This window comes from Thamnophis sirtalis, unplaced genomic scaffold (assembly GCF_051295495.1).
Source record: "Thamnophis sirtalis isolate CommonGarterSnake01/CBP01778 unplaced genomic scaffold, rThaSir2_p1.2 scaffold_12, whole genome shotgun sequence".
Taxonomy (NCBI): Eukaryota; Metazoa; Chordata; class Lepidosauria; order Squamata; family Natricidae; genus Thamnophis; species Thamnophis sirtalis.
In genome coordinates, this window is record NW_028261392.1 from 27,831,868 (window position 1) to 27,849,992 (window position 18,125).

The window sequence follows — 18,125 nt, forward strand, 5'->3', positions numbered from 1 at the left end:
CATTTTTGCCTTCCCGGCCCCCAGGAGCACTTTGCAGGCCTCTCAAACTCTCTGCATGCTCAATTTTTCACAAAAAATGGGGCATGCAGAGGGTTTGAGAGGCCTGCAGAGTGCAAGAACTTTTTTTTTTAATTTACCTCTTCAAAATCTTGATGCATCTTTTACTCCGGTGCATTTTACAGTCCGAAAAATACAGTAGGTTGATTAACATCGACCTTTTAAATTTGAGCAATGTGACAAGAAACATATCATAATATATTGCTTTGAATCTTTGACGCTTTCCTCACTTTAACAAAAGAATTTTCAACTAAATGTATTTCATTACAGTGTAAACAATATAGGACAATTGTACATTAATATCCTGAAATGAAAATGAAATCCTTGTACTTTCTGAAGCATCTTTGCCTGAATGGAGACCCAGATTTAAAGCATCTGCGTTTTTGGCAAAGCTTGCCCCCATGCACAGATAACATTATCGCTCAAATGTTTTGCACAGCTCTAAATTAATCAACAAAAATGTCATATAAAGCTAGTCCTCAATTTAGGACAGGACTGGAATTAGGACTGAAATTTCTGCAGTAAGTCAAGTCAGACTTGATTTTACAACCATTGTATAGTGGTTGTTATGGTGAATCCACTGTTGTTAAGCACAGCCACAGTGATGTGAATCCACTCTTCTGAATGGGCAATTTACCAGCAAGTAAGTGTGTGTGTGTCTGTGTGTGTGGTAACTTTGAACAGCCCTAAATGGTCATAAGTTAAGGACTCTGTAAATATAATAGTGCTATACAAGAAAAACTTATTTGTGATAATCTAGACACACTAAGTTAATGAAAACTATTTTAATAGAAGCACTTGAATGCTCTATTTTGATTTTAATCAACAAGCAAGTAAACATATCTTATGTGTACAGTCCAAATTGAATTTTCTAATGCGATAATTTTGCTATGGAAGTTAATATAGCTGGTAATCTAGGACCTAGTACAATACATAATAAAAATACATATAGGTGATCTTGCCCCAAAGTAAGAGCAATCAATATGAGTATAAAAACAGTTTGCAAAACTGAAGCTCACACACAATAAGTGTTATAATCCACTTTTTTTGAATTACCCTTTACAAAAACATTTTCAAAACTAGACTGTGAAATGCTGCAATCAGTATTCAACTCACTATAAGAAGGGAATATAAGGCTTGCATTCAACGTCTCCATTCCTTCAAAGCAACTAATACTAGAAAAACTAATTGTGATATTGGTTGCATGGCTAAGCATTTACTATTGTACAGCTCTCTGGATCACTGACATCTATGATAAATTGTATTATTCACGCTGAATCTGAAGCTAAAGGACACACCTTAAATGTTGTGTCATTTAGTTTACAGAGTTGCCAACATTTACTTTATAGCAGGTGGAAATTTATACAATGAATGTTGTAGTCTAATTGAATTCACTCCTAAACTCAAATCTGAGGCATTTCCAAGGTTTCCTTGTTCTAATTAAAACTTGGATTTTGCATTTTTATCATGATGTATAAATAAAGGAGAACAGCATCATGACAGTGTTTGAAAAATTCTAAATAAAAAACTCAGTTGGATTTTTCTTTTCTTTCTTTTCTCTTTTTTCTTTCTTTTTCTCCCTTCCTCTCTTTTGCACAAGACTTTCTTCTTTTTCTATTAAATACTCCAGGGGAAAGTTATGTATAAAACTGGAAATGGGAACCATTAGCATCTTTACTATATGTTTTATGGTTCTGTTATTCCACCTCTACAATTAAATATTTTATGTACCTTTTGCTTATCATATCTACCCAGAAAAAAATAAACATGCTGCAAAATGTATTATGTTACATTTAAATTTATTCTGACTTTTTTAAACAGGCCTACTCTTCTACAGGATGCAAATGACTTCCTCTGATTTAATGAGAATTCTTCAAATCCCACTGCAGGAGGAAAAGAGCCTTAGGGCACTAATTTTGTATAGTTTTACACTAGTAGTTAACTTTACACATGGGAGTAGTTCTACTTAAGTCACAGAGATGCTTTATATACATAAAAATCAAACCTCTGTGTGTAAGCCTTTGTAACCAGTGGTTTAAGTTATTTATTATGTTTAAAGCATTTTAGTTTAATTAATACTAATCTGCATAATGAATACATAAAAAGCTCCTTAAGCAGAAAAAGGAGACTCTCCTTTATAGAATTTAATTGTCAAAACTTTTATGTGTTTGTGTGTTCATGCATGCATGTGAACCAGTCGTGGCATGAAATATTAAACAAATCAGCTGAAAATATTCAACTGATTATAAAACAGTAAAAGCAATTCTAAGCAACTCTGAAATGCTTCATTTTCACTTGTAAGCAGCGTCTTCTATCTTCCTGTGCACTTTTAATATCCACCATACATTGGGGAAAAGACTGGCTCACCAGTTCCCGCCTACTAACAAGTACAGTCATCTTGTTCTCTCATTTGCTACCCATGAGAATAAGAATGGTACTTACATATTCCCTTCTGGACTTTCTTTCTGTCTAACTATATATTAGATCAGCTGATGACACTGCCTCTGTAATAGCACATATATGAATGAAGGCATTCTATAATAGCCACATTAGTACATTTACAAGACCCTGGTGGATTAAAAAATGCACTCCCCACAGATTCTACATCCATTAGTTCTATCCACAATGGTGGGAGGGTGAGGGCAGGGGGAGAGGGAGAGAGAGAGAGATTTTGAGATTAAAAATCTTTACTTTTCCCCCTTCAGTAATTTTATGTTGATGATTTAATTCAAATAGAACTGAATTAGCTGAATTAAGAATGACTCTCCAATTCAGTGACTGAATTTTCTGGACCATATTATGCTAGGTGTCAAAAGTAATTCCTTTTTTTACATTAATAATTCAAAATTTTATTAGTTTACTCAAATACAATATAAAATACAAAAATACAAAAAAAATAATGGACAGAAGGGAAGAAAAAGAAGGAAAAGGAGAAGATAAAAGTGTAGACCAAAGGGCAAAAAGAAAGAAAAGGTGTTGACTTCAGATTCCTTTTGGGGAGGTAGAATATGATGATAGCATCAAACCTCAACATTTTACTTTTATATAATAATACAAACTAGCCATTTCTATAACAACAAACCTACTTAATCAGCAAAACCCCAAATCAAAATTTCATTTTTCCCCACTCAAGCACAAAGTCCAAAAGGGGTTTCCAAGTAGAAACAAAATTGTGTTCTTTTCTTTAATCCGAGCAGTCAATTTTGCCATCTCTGCTAACTCCAACTTTTGCATCCATTGATCCATTGTGAGGATCAAAGTGTCCTTCCATTTTTGTGCATAAAGTAATTTTTCTGCTGTTAACATATATAACTTCAAACTCCCTGTTTTCCCCCCTAAATATTTTTTATTATACCCAAAAGAAAATCTAAAAATAATTTCTGCATGTGTAATATAACTTAAGACAAAAGAGAGAATGCTAAGATCATATTTTGCCTATGGTCATGCAACATGATATTCTTTATAAGTCTTTAAATATTACAATAAAAGAAGGTCATGTCCTCAAAATCTGCAGTTTATCATTTTAAAAGTTCTTGCTTTAAAAAAAGAACAATGGCAACCTATAAAAACAAGAACATCAGAAATAGCTGGCATTAGGGAATAGGAGTATTCCTATTCAAAACCTTTCGCTAATGCTATTGTGTATACATGCGTAGTAGAATTTTGTTTTTTTAATTATTCTGTTGAATATATGGAGGAGATTATATTTTTAAAGTCAGGAACTACTTCTGCTTATTTTGGTTCTCCCTTAGAGTCAAACAGATGGAGTTTATCCATTTAAGAAGGCACATCTGGGAATATCAATTGGAAAAACTAACAGAGTAATAACTTCTGTAAAACGGTCAACAGTGAAACATCCAAATAAGAAGGAAATGTTATTGTGCTCAATTTTTATTAGTGTGAGAAATATATTTTTATAACCTATAAATTATTGGCATGGATATTTATTCCCAGGAAGCTTCTATATCTGAAAGTGGGAGTTGAATTATATCCTGTTCTTGGCAATCCGACTATGAAAAATTCAGTTTTGCAAAAATGAAATTTATGGGCTTTTTCTTTTTTTAAGTTGTGACTTTTTCTTATTCTTTTGAACCATGGACTTTTTTCGGATTTTAGACTAGATTCAGTAATCATAAAGTCACAGTAAATAAATAATGCTTGATATAGATTCACCTATGTAAAATATCTCTTTTAATCCTTTTCTCAATTAGGATTAAATCAAGTAACAACATTAAATCTGTATGTCGATAGTGAACAGTTCATCGTAAATGGACGGCCAAGTCAACCTTGAGCCTGGTGAGATTTGATCTGCCAAACTGCTGGCAGCAGGTGATCAGCAGAAGTAGCCTGCAGTACTGCACTCTAACCAATGGACCACAGCAGCTCTCCATTGAATCTCCATTGCTAAGCGACGTGGTTCATAACGTGTGATATCAAATAACCAAATTGCTTAATGCAGAAATCCCAACAGTTCCTGTTGCCATTGTTAATCGAATCCCACCAGTTATTAGGAAAGGGGCCCCTTATTCAAGTCATTCCCTGCCTTGAGTCTTGATAAAGTACCGTATTTTACAGTATAAGATGTACCTTTTTCCCTCAAAAAAGAGGGTGAAAATCTGGTTGCATCTTATACACTGAATACAGCATTTTGGGCCTCCCCAAACCCTGCCCCTTTCACCAAAATGGCTGTGCATAGCTTTTAGGAGGCTTCCAGAGTGTTCCTGGGGGTTGGGGAGGGCAGAAATGAACAAAAACGGCCCATTTTTCGCTCATTTTTGCCCTCCCCCCCAGCCCCTAGGAGCACTCTCTAAGCCAGTGTTTTTCAACCTTTTTTGTGCAAAGGCACACTTTTTTCATGAAAAAAATCACGAGGCACACCACCATTAGAAAATGTTAAAAAAATTTAACTCTGTGCCTATATTCAATATAGACGGGTGTTTTTCCCATGGCACACCTTACACTATGTCACGGCACACTAGTGTGCCATGGCACAGTGGTTGAAAAACACTGCTCTAAGCCTCCTAAAGGCTATGCATGCCCTTTTGACAACAAACAGGCCCATTTTCACAAACAATGGGCCATTTTTGAGAGGTTTGCAGATTGGCCTCTTCAAAATCTTGGTGCGTCTTTTACTCCAGTGCATCTTATACTCCAAAAAATATGGTAATTGTTGATTCTTCAGTTTGCCATACCTGCCTATCTTCCCCTCATCTCTATTCTTTTGGCTGCTCTGCACAGCAGCACTCCACAGTGGCAAAATCCATGGCACTGGAGCTTAAAAAGAGGCCTGCGTCTTCAGCAATATCTGCCAGCTGCTTCCATCCCTGGAGTGTAACTTCAGCCCCAGTGCTGGTGGTGCCACCACTGCTGAGGAGTGTCACCTCAAGACCTGGGTTGCAGCCATCCACCCCTGTTCAAAGCCCCTAACAACATGCACTCTACAGGCCCTCCTGTCCCCAACAACTGTTGGCCACATGTATAAGCCTTCTTCCTTCACACGTACCAGTCTCCTGACGCTTTGGAAGGAAAAAAATTGAAGAACAGCACACTCAATTTGAAGGAAGGCGAACACACCTTCTCACGAGGTTTCAGATGACCTCAAAAACCTTTCAAATCATCACAAAAATTGGGTGTGCGGTCTCTGGAAAGAGGCCTGGTACAGCCAGGAGAAAACAGCAAGTGTTGACTGGGCACACCAGGGCTGGTGGAACCCAGGGTGACATTTGAACAGTTGCTGATCGTTAAGCAAGGATTACCTGTAATTGAATCTAGTTCACTATTCTCAGATCTACTTAAAAGTTATTTATTTATATGATTGCTTAGCAATCATATAAACCCGTCTTAACATCTGGGCAGCTTACAATCTTATTGTGAGCCATTTGCTAAAAAAAGGCAAACAGTTTCAAAGTTACCTACCACTTCTGCCAGTAGGTTGTCAAAAGTTTTAGAATTTTGAGTGGTTAAAAAAGAAAAAAACTGAAGACAAGGAGAAAGTCATTTCTTTTCTGACCTTAGCTTATGGTCAGTTCAAGAACCAAGATTAAATCCTATATTTTTTTCTCTTCTGCCAAGTGTCAATTAGAAAGTGAATTACGAGAGCCTTCATGAAGGAATTATTAACTGGTTGAGTGAGTACATCTTATCAAGCATTGTTACTGAGAAATACTTTCAATAGTTACTAATATCTGGAAATGGTTTCCTATCAGACTTCTTGGAAGGAATCAAATTGGTTTCACGATAAAAATACACAGAGCTGTAGATTTAACTTAACCAAACCTCAGGAGATTTTGGTACGGTAATCAAGACAGACTCAACTGCTGTAAATCTACTACTGTACTGATTTCTACTTAGCAAAGTTGCAAAGGGTAGGAATGCAATCTATCCCTTGCACTTTGATTCTTATTTACTCTGTGATTTACCTCTCTGTCTCTTCTTTTCTGTTTTGTCCTATATCATCTTTCTTCCAGAATGATCACAAGATAAGAAAGATAATAACTTGGATACTTTTCTTCAGACTTTTACTTAACATTGTTCACATGTAGTCATGTTCACATTGACTCTGGCATCTGAATTCAGACTTTTGATATGACTTACAGGCAATGGTAAAAAATATTTTATTTAAAAATTCATGTGAAACAAAGCATCAACTTATGGTCAGATTTTTATGAAATAGTTTTTTGATGAGGTTTTTCAGGGCATTGTACACTGACCTGTGATCAGAAATGAGATCTTCAAGGCACCACCCATCATAAGATCCTACCAATTTTTCCCCCTAAGCTATTAAAGTAAGTCTGATATCACTTCCAAGGCACCAGGTTGAAAGATGTAAATTCTCTAAACCCCAAAGAATGCTATAATCCTCCCGGAAATGTAATTATTATACTGTATTACCATAATGAAATAATTATACAAAAATGAAGAAAATGAGTCCTATTCATGGATTTACTTAGAATAGTAAGTTTTCCATAAGATCTATTTGTCCATAAGTCTCAAGTCATAATTAAAATGCTACCATTTAGGTCACAGTTGACCTACTGAGAGTTAATCCCCAAAGCATTAAATAACTGCTATATTTCATAAAAGCTATTTGAGAACAGAGGGACTTGTTTATACTGTACATTTTCATAAGGAGAGCTGACTACTATCTCTATTTTGGGTTCTGTACCTTTTATTCTAGCAATATAAAATTCACTGATTTACTTCTTTTTCAGAAGTCCTAGGCATTGAGAAGTCTTACATGTAAAATTACAACGGCCGTATTTTAAAACAGATTATATGTGCACCAAATTAAATTTTGGTTCCGAACAATATACATTTGAATTTCATTAATGATATACATATGATGGATTTACTAATTTTATTAGTACTTATTTTAGTCCATCTGTTCTTTACAATTTTGAAATAACTATACATAAAAGGAGTTTGTTGGCACTTTGTTTTTAAGGGATGATTCAAAAGTAAGACAATGTTTTTTTTTTAAACAAATTATTATTTATAATACTATGCCTACATAATTGGAATGACATAATAAAATTATTTGTTTTATTTCCAAATAAGTGGATTAAAAGTAGTCCTCAATTTAGGACCATAATTGGAACCAGAATTTCCACTGCTAAGCAATGCAGTTGTTAAGGAAGTTAAATTTGCTTTTATGATCTTTTCCCCAAAATTGTGAGGTTAAGAGAATCACAAGTTTGCCAAGGGAATCTGGATTCCCCTATTGACTTTGCTTGTGGGAATCTGTCTGGAAACATCATCAATGGTGATCATATGACCCTGGGATACTGCAACCATCATAAATACAAGCCAGTTTCACTCAAATATGGCTGGGACACAGCAAGGATCAGTTGCCAGAAGAACAACTACATCTATTGCCCTGCTAGTCTCTTGAGAAATAGGAGCGTCCAGCTTCTTCTTTTCACTCAAATGTAAAGCATCCATTCCACAAGATAAGACACCTAAGTTTTTTCCCACCCACCCATCCTTCCACCTCTTTCCTGGCACCACTGCTATACCAGCTAACCATACTCCATTTTGATTAAATATCTAGTAACCAAGAAAGTAGAAACGAAACTGTTCATGCAAATACAGACAAAATATACTCCAATTATATTTTATGTTTTCTGTTTGAAGTTATTACCTTACTTTATGACACTTTTCTTGTATGTTATGTGTGTATAGGAAACACACTGCCAAACACATTGAAAGAGTTAAAGTATCATTCTGTTACAAATTAGGATTGTTATTTATCACAGAATGAACATTGACTGAATATTACTGTATCTCATTACATCTCCAAAATCCAATGTCTTAATATTGCAAATGGGATTTAGGGAATATGTATTAGATCAGAAAGATGACCTATATGGGATACAGTCCTTTAATTTCTAGCATAACTGAGTTTTCTTCTTCTTTATACTATTTAAACTATATTAAGATACCCAGGTATTCATCAATTACATTGTTAATATTGCCAGCTCAGCCTACCCCAGTTGTCTGAAAACCTGGAAATAAAACAGGATCTAAAAACAATAGGGAGGTAATAAGCTACCACTAATAATAAGCTACCATGAAAATACTTTCAATGAAAAACAATATAAATCCTTTAAGCTTCTTACTTGATTGAATACAATGAATAAATTAAGAAACAGCAAGACCAAAAAAGGAAGGAAACAAAGTTATTGTTCACTTACATATGATGTAATAGTCTTTGTTTCTCTGAAATTCTAAACCCCAGAGATTAGGGCTAAACTCTTGAAACTTGATGGTAAACTTAACATCTTGATCAGGCTTGGCACAGTTGAGCAGAGGAGTGTTGTCCTTTTTAACAGTACAGCTGTCTGCTTGGTCTTTCTCAACCATATAGACTTTATAGTACTCATACTGACCACTAGTCTTAGAGTCCACCTTTGGGCATATAATATCCAGTTTATCTCCAATCTTTGGATACAGTACTAATCCTTGTCCAGGATGGAATCTAAAAGGGAAAAAACAGATAAAAGTCATTTATTAGATAAAGAGAAGTATCATGCTCATAAAAAGAAACTTACAAACCGAAGATGATAATGATAACAATAACAACAACAACACCACAATCCAGGCTACGAAAGTAACAATTCTTTACTATGGACAAGTTGAAATCCAAAATGATTTAAATTAACCCTCACAGAATTCCATTGCTTTCAATAAATCTACTTTAAGAAGAACTCAAACTAAGTTTCATTCAACAAGAATTAAAGAAACATTTTCTCCTCAAGCTAGTTCTAAGAAAAGAGATACTGGGTCAAAATAAATGTATGAAATAGGATCGTATAATCTAGTATCTAATATCAAGTATTGGATAAAATTATTTAGCGCCTCTGTTCATTATACACTAAACAACTATTTCCACTGAGTTAGAGGCCTCTCTCTTAGTCTGCCATATGGTGAACCAACAAGCAGCTGCAGCTTCCAGGCACTGGATATACATCTGACTTCTTTTATTACACCATTTTATTACCCCTTAGGAAGGTTTCAGCTCATCTTTTTGAAACATAAAACAAAAGAGTAAAGCTTTTGGTTTTTTTTAAAGCTAGAACCTGCCCCCATAACTTGCTAAATGTTCCTAGTATCAACCAGACATACTAAATATTTCAAATTACTTAAAACTGGCTATTCACTATTCAGGTAACTCAGTTTACCTTAATGTAGAGCCCTAAAAAAGATTAAGGTTTAAATGAAAATAATTTCTTGAAGTATTGGTTTATCTCCAAATAAATGTACTCTTTTTAAGCAAAAGTAACTGCAATCTTTACTTTCTGCCTACGATGCATATGTCCCAATTAATATTTTTAGAGCTATGGATGCAGAATATTCCTAATATTAATACCCTCTAATATTAATATTAAACACCTCCTAATCTAAACATTTCATGGTAGTTATATTACTGTAAGAGAAAACATTACTGAAGAAATTGGCTTCTTAATGAATAGTTATTTCCAGCAGTCTATATTAAGGACTCCGCAGCAGACATTCACATGATCAAAAATATAAAATAATGGATAAGTATTAAGTCCCCGAGCTCTAGTGCTATTTTATTTAATGTATCTCCAAGGCAGGTTCAAAGAGACAAATTTCATCCAGGCATGCAGATTTTATAGACTATAATAACTCAGATTAGTGCAGGTAGAAAGTTGTCATAATTTTAGCTTGGCCATTAATCAGAAAGATAAAAACCTGGAAGTTTGTATTTACACCCAGCTAAAGCTTCTGTATACTCTTTACATAAGCCTTCAGCAAAGGAGGTGAACTATGAACATCTTACTGTAGCTGATAACAAATTAAATGCCCCACCTGTTTTGGAAAAGGTACATAAACTGGCAGTGGCAGTACTCAAGCTAATTAAAACAGATAGTTGTTTTTTTTTTACTTGATAAAAACTTCCTGAATCCCCGTGAACCGACAAAAGCGCGAACGTCCTAAGCGCGCTGACAACACCGCGCGCTAAAACCGCAATGTCAAAAGCGCGCCGACAACAGCGCCCTGACAACAGCGCGATTTAATTTAAGGTAAGATTTACATTTAGGTTTAGGGTTAGGTTTAGGGTTAGAATTAGGGTTAGGGTTAGGGTTACGTTACAGCGTGCTTCTGTCGGCGCGCTTTTGTCCACGTGCTTCAGGGCTAATTAGACGCTCATTCGTCGCGCGGTTTTGTCACCGCGTTTTAGACACCGCGGTTTAGTCAGGCGCGCTTTTGTTGTGCACGCATTTGTGGTGGAACCTGAATCCCACTCATGGGATTAAACACCTGAAGCGGCTATCTTCTTTTTAAAAAGTGCAGTGCAATATTTTTCAGCAGGTATAAACTATAGCAGTTAGGCCGCAAAAGCATGAGATAAAAAGTGCCTCACAACTGACAATTCACTCCCACTGTACATTTTTATTCAAGTAAGAAATAATATAAATGAAGCAGAGGAGCCCAAATAAGTATAAAATGAATATAAATGTAAGGTGAGGCAGACAGAGAATATATAACTTTTAGGGTGGATATACAGAATCAGATGAAGGTAATGAACAAAATGGATTTAATCTCCTTTTAACTGTTTGAGCCACGGTGGTGCAGTGGTTAGCGTGTAGTACTGCATGCTACTTCTGCTGATTGCCGACCCTCTGCAATTTGGCAGTTCAAATCTCACCAGGCTCAAAGTGATTGTTGGGGGCAATAGGCTGTCTCTGTAAACCGCTTAGAGAGGACTATATAAAGCACTGTGAAGCAATATATAAGTCTAAGTGCTATTGCTATTTGCCTTACTTGTAGCTGCTACAACATAAAATATGGAACTGCCTACGGTTACTAGGATGCCATCCAACATACACAGGCTGATGGCACTTTTTCCCTAAACATATCCAGCTTTTATACTATCCTACTTCAGCACTGGGACAAACAATTTGAATAAGAAATACACAAACTCCAGAAAGAGATCTATGGGCTTATTTTTACTTTCTAAAACATCCCATTATTCTTGGAGATAAAATCAAGAGTTAAGACTTTTAAATTTGAAAATGTATGATACATACTATATCAGTATTTACTCTACATTCTAAAACCTATTTTTAATTTGGCTACGACTTATGACTCCTTGTTATGGGATATTTTTTGTGATTTTTAGAGAAAAGGGTATGAGATTGTGGCAGTTGGTTACATCTGTCTCTCCTAAACATCAGATACTAGAAATAACAAACCTCTAAGATTAAAGTGTGACCATCAAGGAACCACATCATAGTTTCCTTAACCAGTGGATGGAATCCCATTCTTCCTTATGTTCATTGAATGTCTACTTGCTTCCCAACCTTTATAAGTGAAATTACACATATATTAAAGTTGCCAATGCCAAATATTGCTATCTTCTTCCAAATATTGTACTACTTTGTAGAATTATCTGATTTGATCAAAACATATTTATTTTATTTGTATCCCACCTTTACAAATAACTCACAATAGTAAACATATCCAATACATTTTTCTACTCCTATTTTTTCCCACAATAACAATCCTGTGAGGTAGGTTGGGCCGAGAAAGTGACTGGCTCAGCCAGCTGGCTTTCACGGCTAAGGCGGGACTTGAACTCATGGTGTCCCACTTTTCTAGTCTGGTACTTCAATCATTAAACCAACTAAACCACTGTTTCTATTAGATCAATCACACAAGTAATATATTTTCTCATTCTTAAGAACGGTTTACACTACCATGCTTCTTGATACAGTTAGCTTTACTATCATCTGTCTTTGTTATCTTCAATATTCACAACCCTCAAATTATGACCATTTAATTAACAATGGTTCAAATTAATGATGTCTGCCAAAAACAGTGAGGTAAGAACTAAATTCGGACTTACAACTATCACTCTATACTTGTGGTCATTTGATAACAATTCTGGCACTTAGGAACCATCTTGCATTTACAATCAGTTGCAGTGTTCCACAGTCATGGAATGTGAATTTGCAATATTTTTGGCCAGTTTCTGACAAAAACTGCCATTGGGCAAGCTAGATTCACACCTATAACTACATGACTTGACTTATGACCATCATAAAAATGTTCATAAACTCAAATCAGGTCACGATGACTTGAGTTATGACAGCAATGACTTACAATCCTGATTCCAACTACAGTAATAAATCTAGGACCACCTGTTTAGTACTGCCATAAAAAAGGTAAAGGTTCCCCTCATACATATGTGCTAGTTGTTCCCAACTCTAGGGGCGGTGCTCATCTCTGTTTCAAATCCAAAGAGCCAGTGCTGTCCAAAGATATCGCTGTGATCATGTGGCCGGCATAACTAAATGCCGTAGGCACACGAAACACTGCTACCTTTCCACCTAAGGTGGTTCCTATTTTTCTACTTGCATTTTTACATGGTTTCGAACTGCTAGGTTGGCAGAAGCTGGGAAAAGTAACAGGAGCTCACTCCATTACGTGGTGCTAGGGATTTGAACTGCTAAACTGCCGACCTTTCTGATGGACAAGCTCAGCGTCTTAGCCACTGCGCCCCTTTAGGTACTGCTATGGAATTTTATTTTTTATAAAGCAGAATTTAATTAAAAAGTTTTTCATTATTCAATTTGAGCAGAATCAAATTATTTCTTCTGAAAACACAAGTATCACATCAATCATGTGTTCATTTGTTAGACTACAACTTTAAACAATATGCTGAAGATCTCTCTCGAGTGGGAAACATGTAAACCAGAACAAGACTGCTAACAATGAGCTTCCCTGGACTATATTACGTTTTCAGATTATTAACTGCACAGCTGCTATTCACAACAGGTTTTATCGATAGAGAAGCACAGTTGACACAAGACTGGATTGGTCTGCTATTCTAAGAATATGTCATTACTGAGGACTGCAACAGGACAACAGCTTCTAGACAAGCTTAACGGGCTTTCATTTTGTAACACTGTGATTCTTAATCCCTTTTTATAAACCACATTCTCTTCAAGGGATGAGGAGATTATACAGATGAACATGCAGGCTTCTCAAACATTCCCATTTCCTGTGCACACTTGAGATGAGGAGATAAATTTGGCATTTGGGTCTGTTTTCTTGATTTAGAAATGTTACAAATTACAGGAATATTTATAGAGCCAAAACAATAGCCTTCATCTTTTGGGCCTTAGTTGAATACATCTGGAAATTATGATAGGATGTTATGGGTTCTCCCACAAATTGTCTGCCATGAGGAAAGGCTGGTCCATTCACAAAATGTTATCTGGAGAAATAGTATCTGGAGAAATTGCTTCAAAAAGACATTATCTCCTTGGATATTAACTCCTGATTTCCATTTTTGTCTTGTTATATCATCACTGATGGCTAACAAACCCCTAAACTGCAACCACTTACCATTTATATTCTCTAAGATTACCATATTTTTCAGAGTATAAAACGCACTTTCCCCCTCCTAAAAGAGACTGAAAATTTGGGTGCATCTTATACTCCGAATGTAGCCCTGCCCACTTGCCGGCCCCCACCCTTTTAACTCCACACGTCCTGTGCATTGTGTTTTCAATGCTCCACTTGAGAGCCCTTCAAGGCTGCAGGGATAACCAAAACACATTGCTGCCGATCGCCGCCTGAAAGCACAATGTGTTTGAAGGCTCAAAACATGACGTGCAGTGCCCAAAATGGCTACCCAGAACAGCTGTTGCCTTCTCTTACCCCTTCCATGCTTTAGTCACTGGAGCTACCTCTGATGATCAGCTGTGCTGTTGAAGCTGTTTTTCAGCCCCAACACAAGCTAAGAGATCTTCCATGCTTTGCCTGCTTTTCTAATTGCTGCTCCCTCCGACGATCAGCTGTGCTTTAGAAGCTGTTTTTTAGCCCCTACCAGTCCCAACCTCAAAACCAGCAAGCCAACGAATGTGCTGAAGCTGATCAGGCTAAAGGACTAGCCAGATGAATACATGGTAGGCAGATTTTTTCCTCTATTTTCCTCCCTCAAAATTAAGGTACATCTTATACTCTGGTGCGTCTTATACTCTGAAAAATATGGTATATAGTGTCCAGGGACATTCTTGAAAATACAGATAGTCCTTGAATTACGACCATAATTGAGCCCCAAATTTATGTTGCTAAGGGAGATAATTGCTAAGTGAGAATTTCCCAAGGGAGAATTTAATACAGAACAGAGTAATGTAATTGGAAGGGACCTTGAAGGTCTTCTAGTTCAACCCCTTGCCAAGGCAGAAATCCTTATTGCATCCTGGACAAATGGTTGTTCAATATTTTCTTGAAGACCTCCAGCAATGATTGTCTGCAATCATATCACTCTTCAAAAAAGAACACAATAAAACTTGTTAACCCACAAAGCAAACAAGGTTTGGAATCAGTGTCAAAATTGCCCTTTTTCTTCTGGTTTCTGGACCAGCCTTGGATGCCAGCAGCCCTGGACACCTTCACCTCACAAAAGGTCAGGGTGTACTTCTAACAATGCCAAGGGCAGACAATGGCTGCTGGATCGTCCTCCTTCAGTAGATTCATGAATGTGTCCTTTAGAAAAATAAGTAGGATCAGCAACAATACCCCCCCCCATGTCTTTTATTATTAGATTTTTATTAACTTTTATTTTACTAGACATATTATTTTCTATTAGATATAAATCAGAAAAATAAATGAATACATATCCATTTATTTATTAGATTTTTACTCCACCTGTATCAATTTATAAGTAACTCAAGATGACAAATTTATCTAATACTTCTTCGTCCTATTTTCCCCACAACAACAACTCAGTGGGGTGGGCTTGGGTTGAAAGAGTGTGACTGAACCAAATCACCCAGTCAGCTTTCATGCCTAAGGCTGGACTGGAACAGTCTTCTAGACTTCTGATTTTTAGTCTGGTGTCTTAACCACTAGACAAATATACTTCTAGATCATGTTCTTTTGATCTCCACTAGGGGTAAGGGATGTCAGGTTAAAGACATAGAATAAATAAAATGTAAAAAAAAAAAAACCACCCCACCAAGATTTATTGAAAGACAGCAGCTCCGGCCACACTTTAAGCCAAAAACACCAGACTGAGGATGGTAAGTGAGACCTCGCCGAAACGTTGCCAAGACAATATCAATCTTACATGGGAAAAGACCCGAATACAAGAAGACCAGCATGTATGTATGTATGTATGTATGTATGTATGTATGTATGTATGTATGTATGTATGTATGTATGTATATCCAAAGCAGGATTCAAAACATTTCGTAACTGTGGCATAAGTACATATGGAAAATGTTAATCCATTTACTGATTCATGTTTGGTTACACAAGGAAGCAGCTGGTATGTGGAAGATTTGTTATCTACCAAGTGAAAAATGCTTGGGAGGAGAAAGGGGAGGTATTTAACTTTGCTATAATATGTCCAATATGAAATTAGAAATGGTAATTCTGGTTATTCTGCTAATATGTCTAGCTATGAAACTTGCTACCTACACTGAACTCTTACTAACATGAGAATCTCCAGTATGAAAGAAAAAGCTTAATTCCACTGAAATACTATTTAACCCAGATTTCAGAAATATATCAGTAGTAAAATTAGAGTTGTGTCTTTAAGAAATGGATTGTGAATGATTATGGAACTACTAGGAGAGAATGAAGCCGTCTACACAGATAAAGGGAAATTAGATGCTTACTGCCACTACTTCTGGGTGAATCATGCCTGCACCTCTTGGCAAAAGTCCAACTCTTGACCCCATAACCTCACTCCACATTTACTTCTCCAGATCTCAATTCTAAGCCTCAAAGTTCTCTCTTTCTCTTTTAACTATGCCCTATGTTTTCAGAGGAATAGGCTGTTAATAGAGAATGCAAGGAAGCTGTTACTGAATTAGGTTCTTTGAAAAAGCACTTTAAGAATGTGCTTCAAGGAAGAACCTGAGCATTTCCAAGAAAAATGCGGGGGAAATTGCATGCTGGGCTGGGCGAACACAGAAAACAAAATCACATTCAGTTGAATGTTTACCATTAAAACTATGTATAGTCTTTACACTTTTTTACATGCACAAAACACACAGGCATTTATAAGACTGCTAAATGCAGGAGAAGAGTTGCCCAAAATAACAAATTAATCAGTAATTGAAATAACAAATCAAGAGTAAAATGAGAATCCACTTTTTTTTTTAAACAAAAGCATCTTCGCAAAGATAGGATTTTTCTGAGTAGCACTTTACTGCCCCCTTTTGCACTTTAACATTAAAACAAGTCTGAACATGAACATGCTATTGTGAATCTCTGTGAAATAGCAGATGACTAGCACAGGAGTAAAGATTTACAGAACTCCTAACCTGCATTTTATAGCCTTTACACTGCTAAATAAGTTACAGTAGCAACTAGGATGACAAAGCAAGTTAAACAAACAGCTTAGGAATTAGCACATGCAGGGTTAAATCCAAACATTCTATTTTCTACAGGCAAATCTACACCTGAGAAAAATCTTTTCTGTTATTTTACATTGTCCTCCTTTTTTAGATCTAGGAAGGAAAAATACACTGCCATTTAAATTTGTTTGCTATGGTTACAAGGAAACCATAGCGGGAGCTAAAGGCCACTATTTGATAGCCGTAGCAAGGTCTTAAATGCACAAAATGATTTTCCTACAATCGCCATGCAAAAATAAAGTAGCATGAATTAATTCAAATGCCCTGCTATCTATGAAACAAAGAGCTAGTTCAGCTTTCTAAATTACAAACACGCAGTAATTTTATTAAGCATAATGATACTGTACTGCACACTACTTTTCTTTTGCAAACAAAAACATCTTCTTTTGTGGCTCACTGTTTATAAGCATACTGTCCTGATAATAGGAAGGAAGACAAACTCTGTCTTCTAGAGGTACCTCGGAATCCATGAATAAAGCCTGTATGTGCTAGGCACCTTTATATTTAAACTTAATCCATTTGCCTGTCATCTTAAAATTGCTAAACAAGTCCTGATAATATTACATTCCACTGCCCTTAGCCATAGGCAAGTGAACCTTTATTGTGATGAAAGTCGAGTCCCTTTGAGATAAAATTTAGTTTTCATTTCTGCTGCCACAAAAAGGAAGAGCCTGGCGCTGTATTAAAAAAGGGAAGTGTGAGTGTTCAAAAGATACAGCACTAACATTTCTATGTTACAAACAAGGTAATCATTTTTTTCCAGCTATTTTTGTAACATGATTACGGGGGGGGGGGGGGGGAGCTCTGCCTGCTAGGGGAAGTTGTGTTGAGTTGTGTAGTAGGATGCTGGTAAATGTTCTCTGTTTTAAGGGATGAAAAAATATATGCAGAATCTGAAGTAGGATAGCAGAAACCAGCTAGTTCGCTTTATTAATGGGTATGGCAACTTACAAGCAAAGCTAGCAAAACCAACACAGAAATAATTTTCCATTGCTGGCCTATCAAAGATTCTTACTCTTTAAATCCTTTGTTAGTCAGAACGTAAGGCGGCAGTTTAAAGTTTGAGGTTTCTCTTAATTGCAATTGTGAGGGTTTTTTTTAACTCCAAGTTCAAAAAGAGTGGTGACAATCTTGTCATTGGCTGGAATGTCAGACAACTGCACC

At 36.2% G+C, this 18,125-nt stretch overlaps 1 protein-coding gene across 2 annotated transcripts in view; it reads right to left on the reverse strand.

Annotated features, from left to right (window-relative positions):
* The window catches only part of EFNB2 (ephrin B2), a 52,638-nt gene that overhangs the window by 21,756 nt on the left and 12,757 nt on the right, over positions 1-18,125 (reverse strand). For both annotated transcript variants that reach the window (XM_014054242.2, XM_014054241.2), the window contains exon 2: positions 8,751-9,034. In XM_014054242.2, the coding sequence (XP_013909717.1) occupies positions 8,751-9,034 (284 nt within the window). The remainder of the gene's footprint in view (positions 1-8,750; positions 9,035-18,125) is intronic.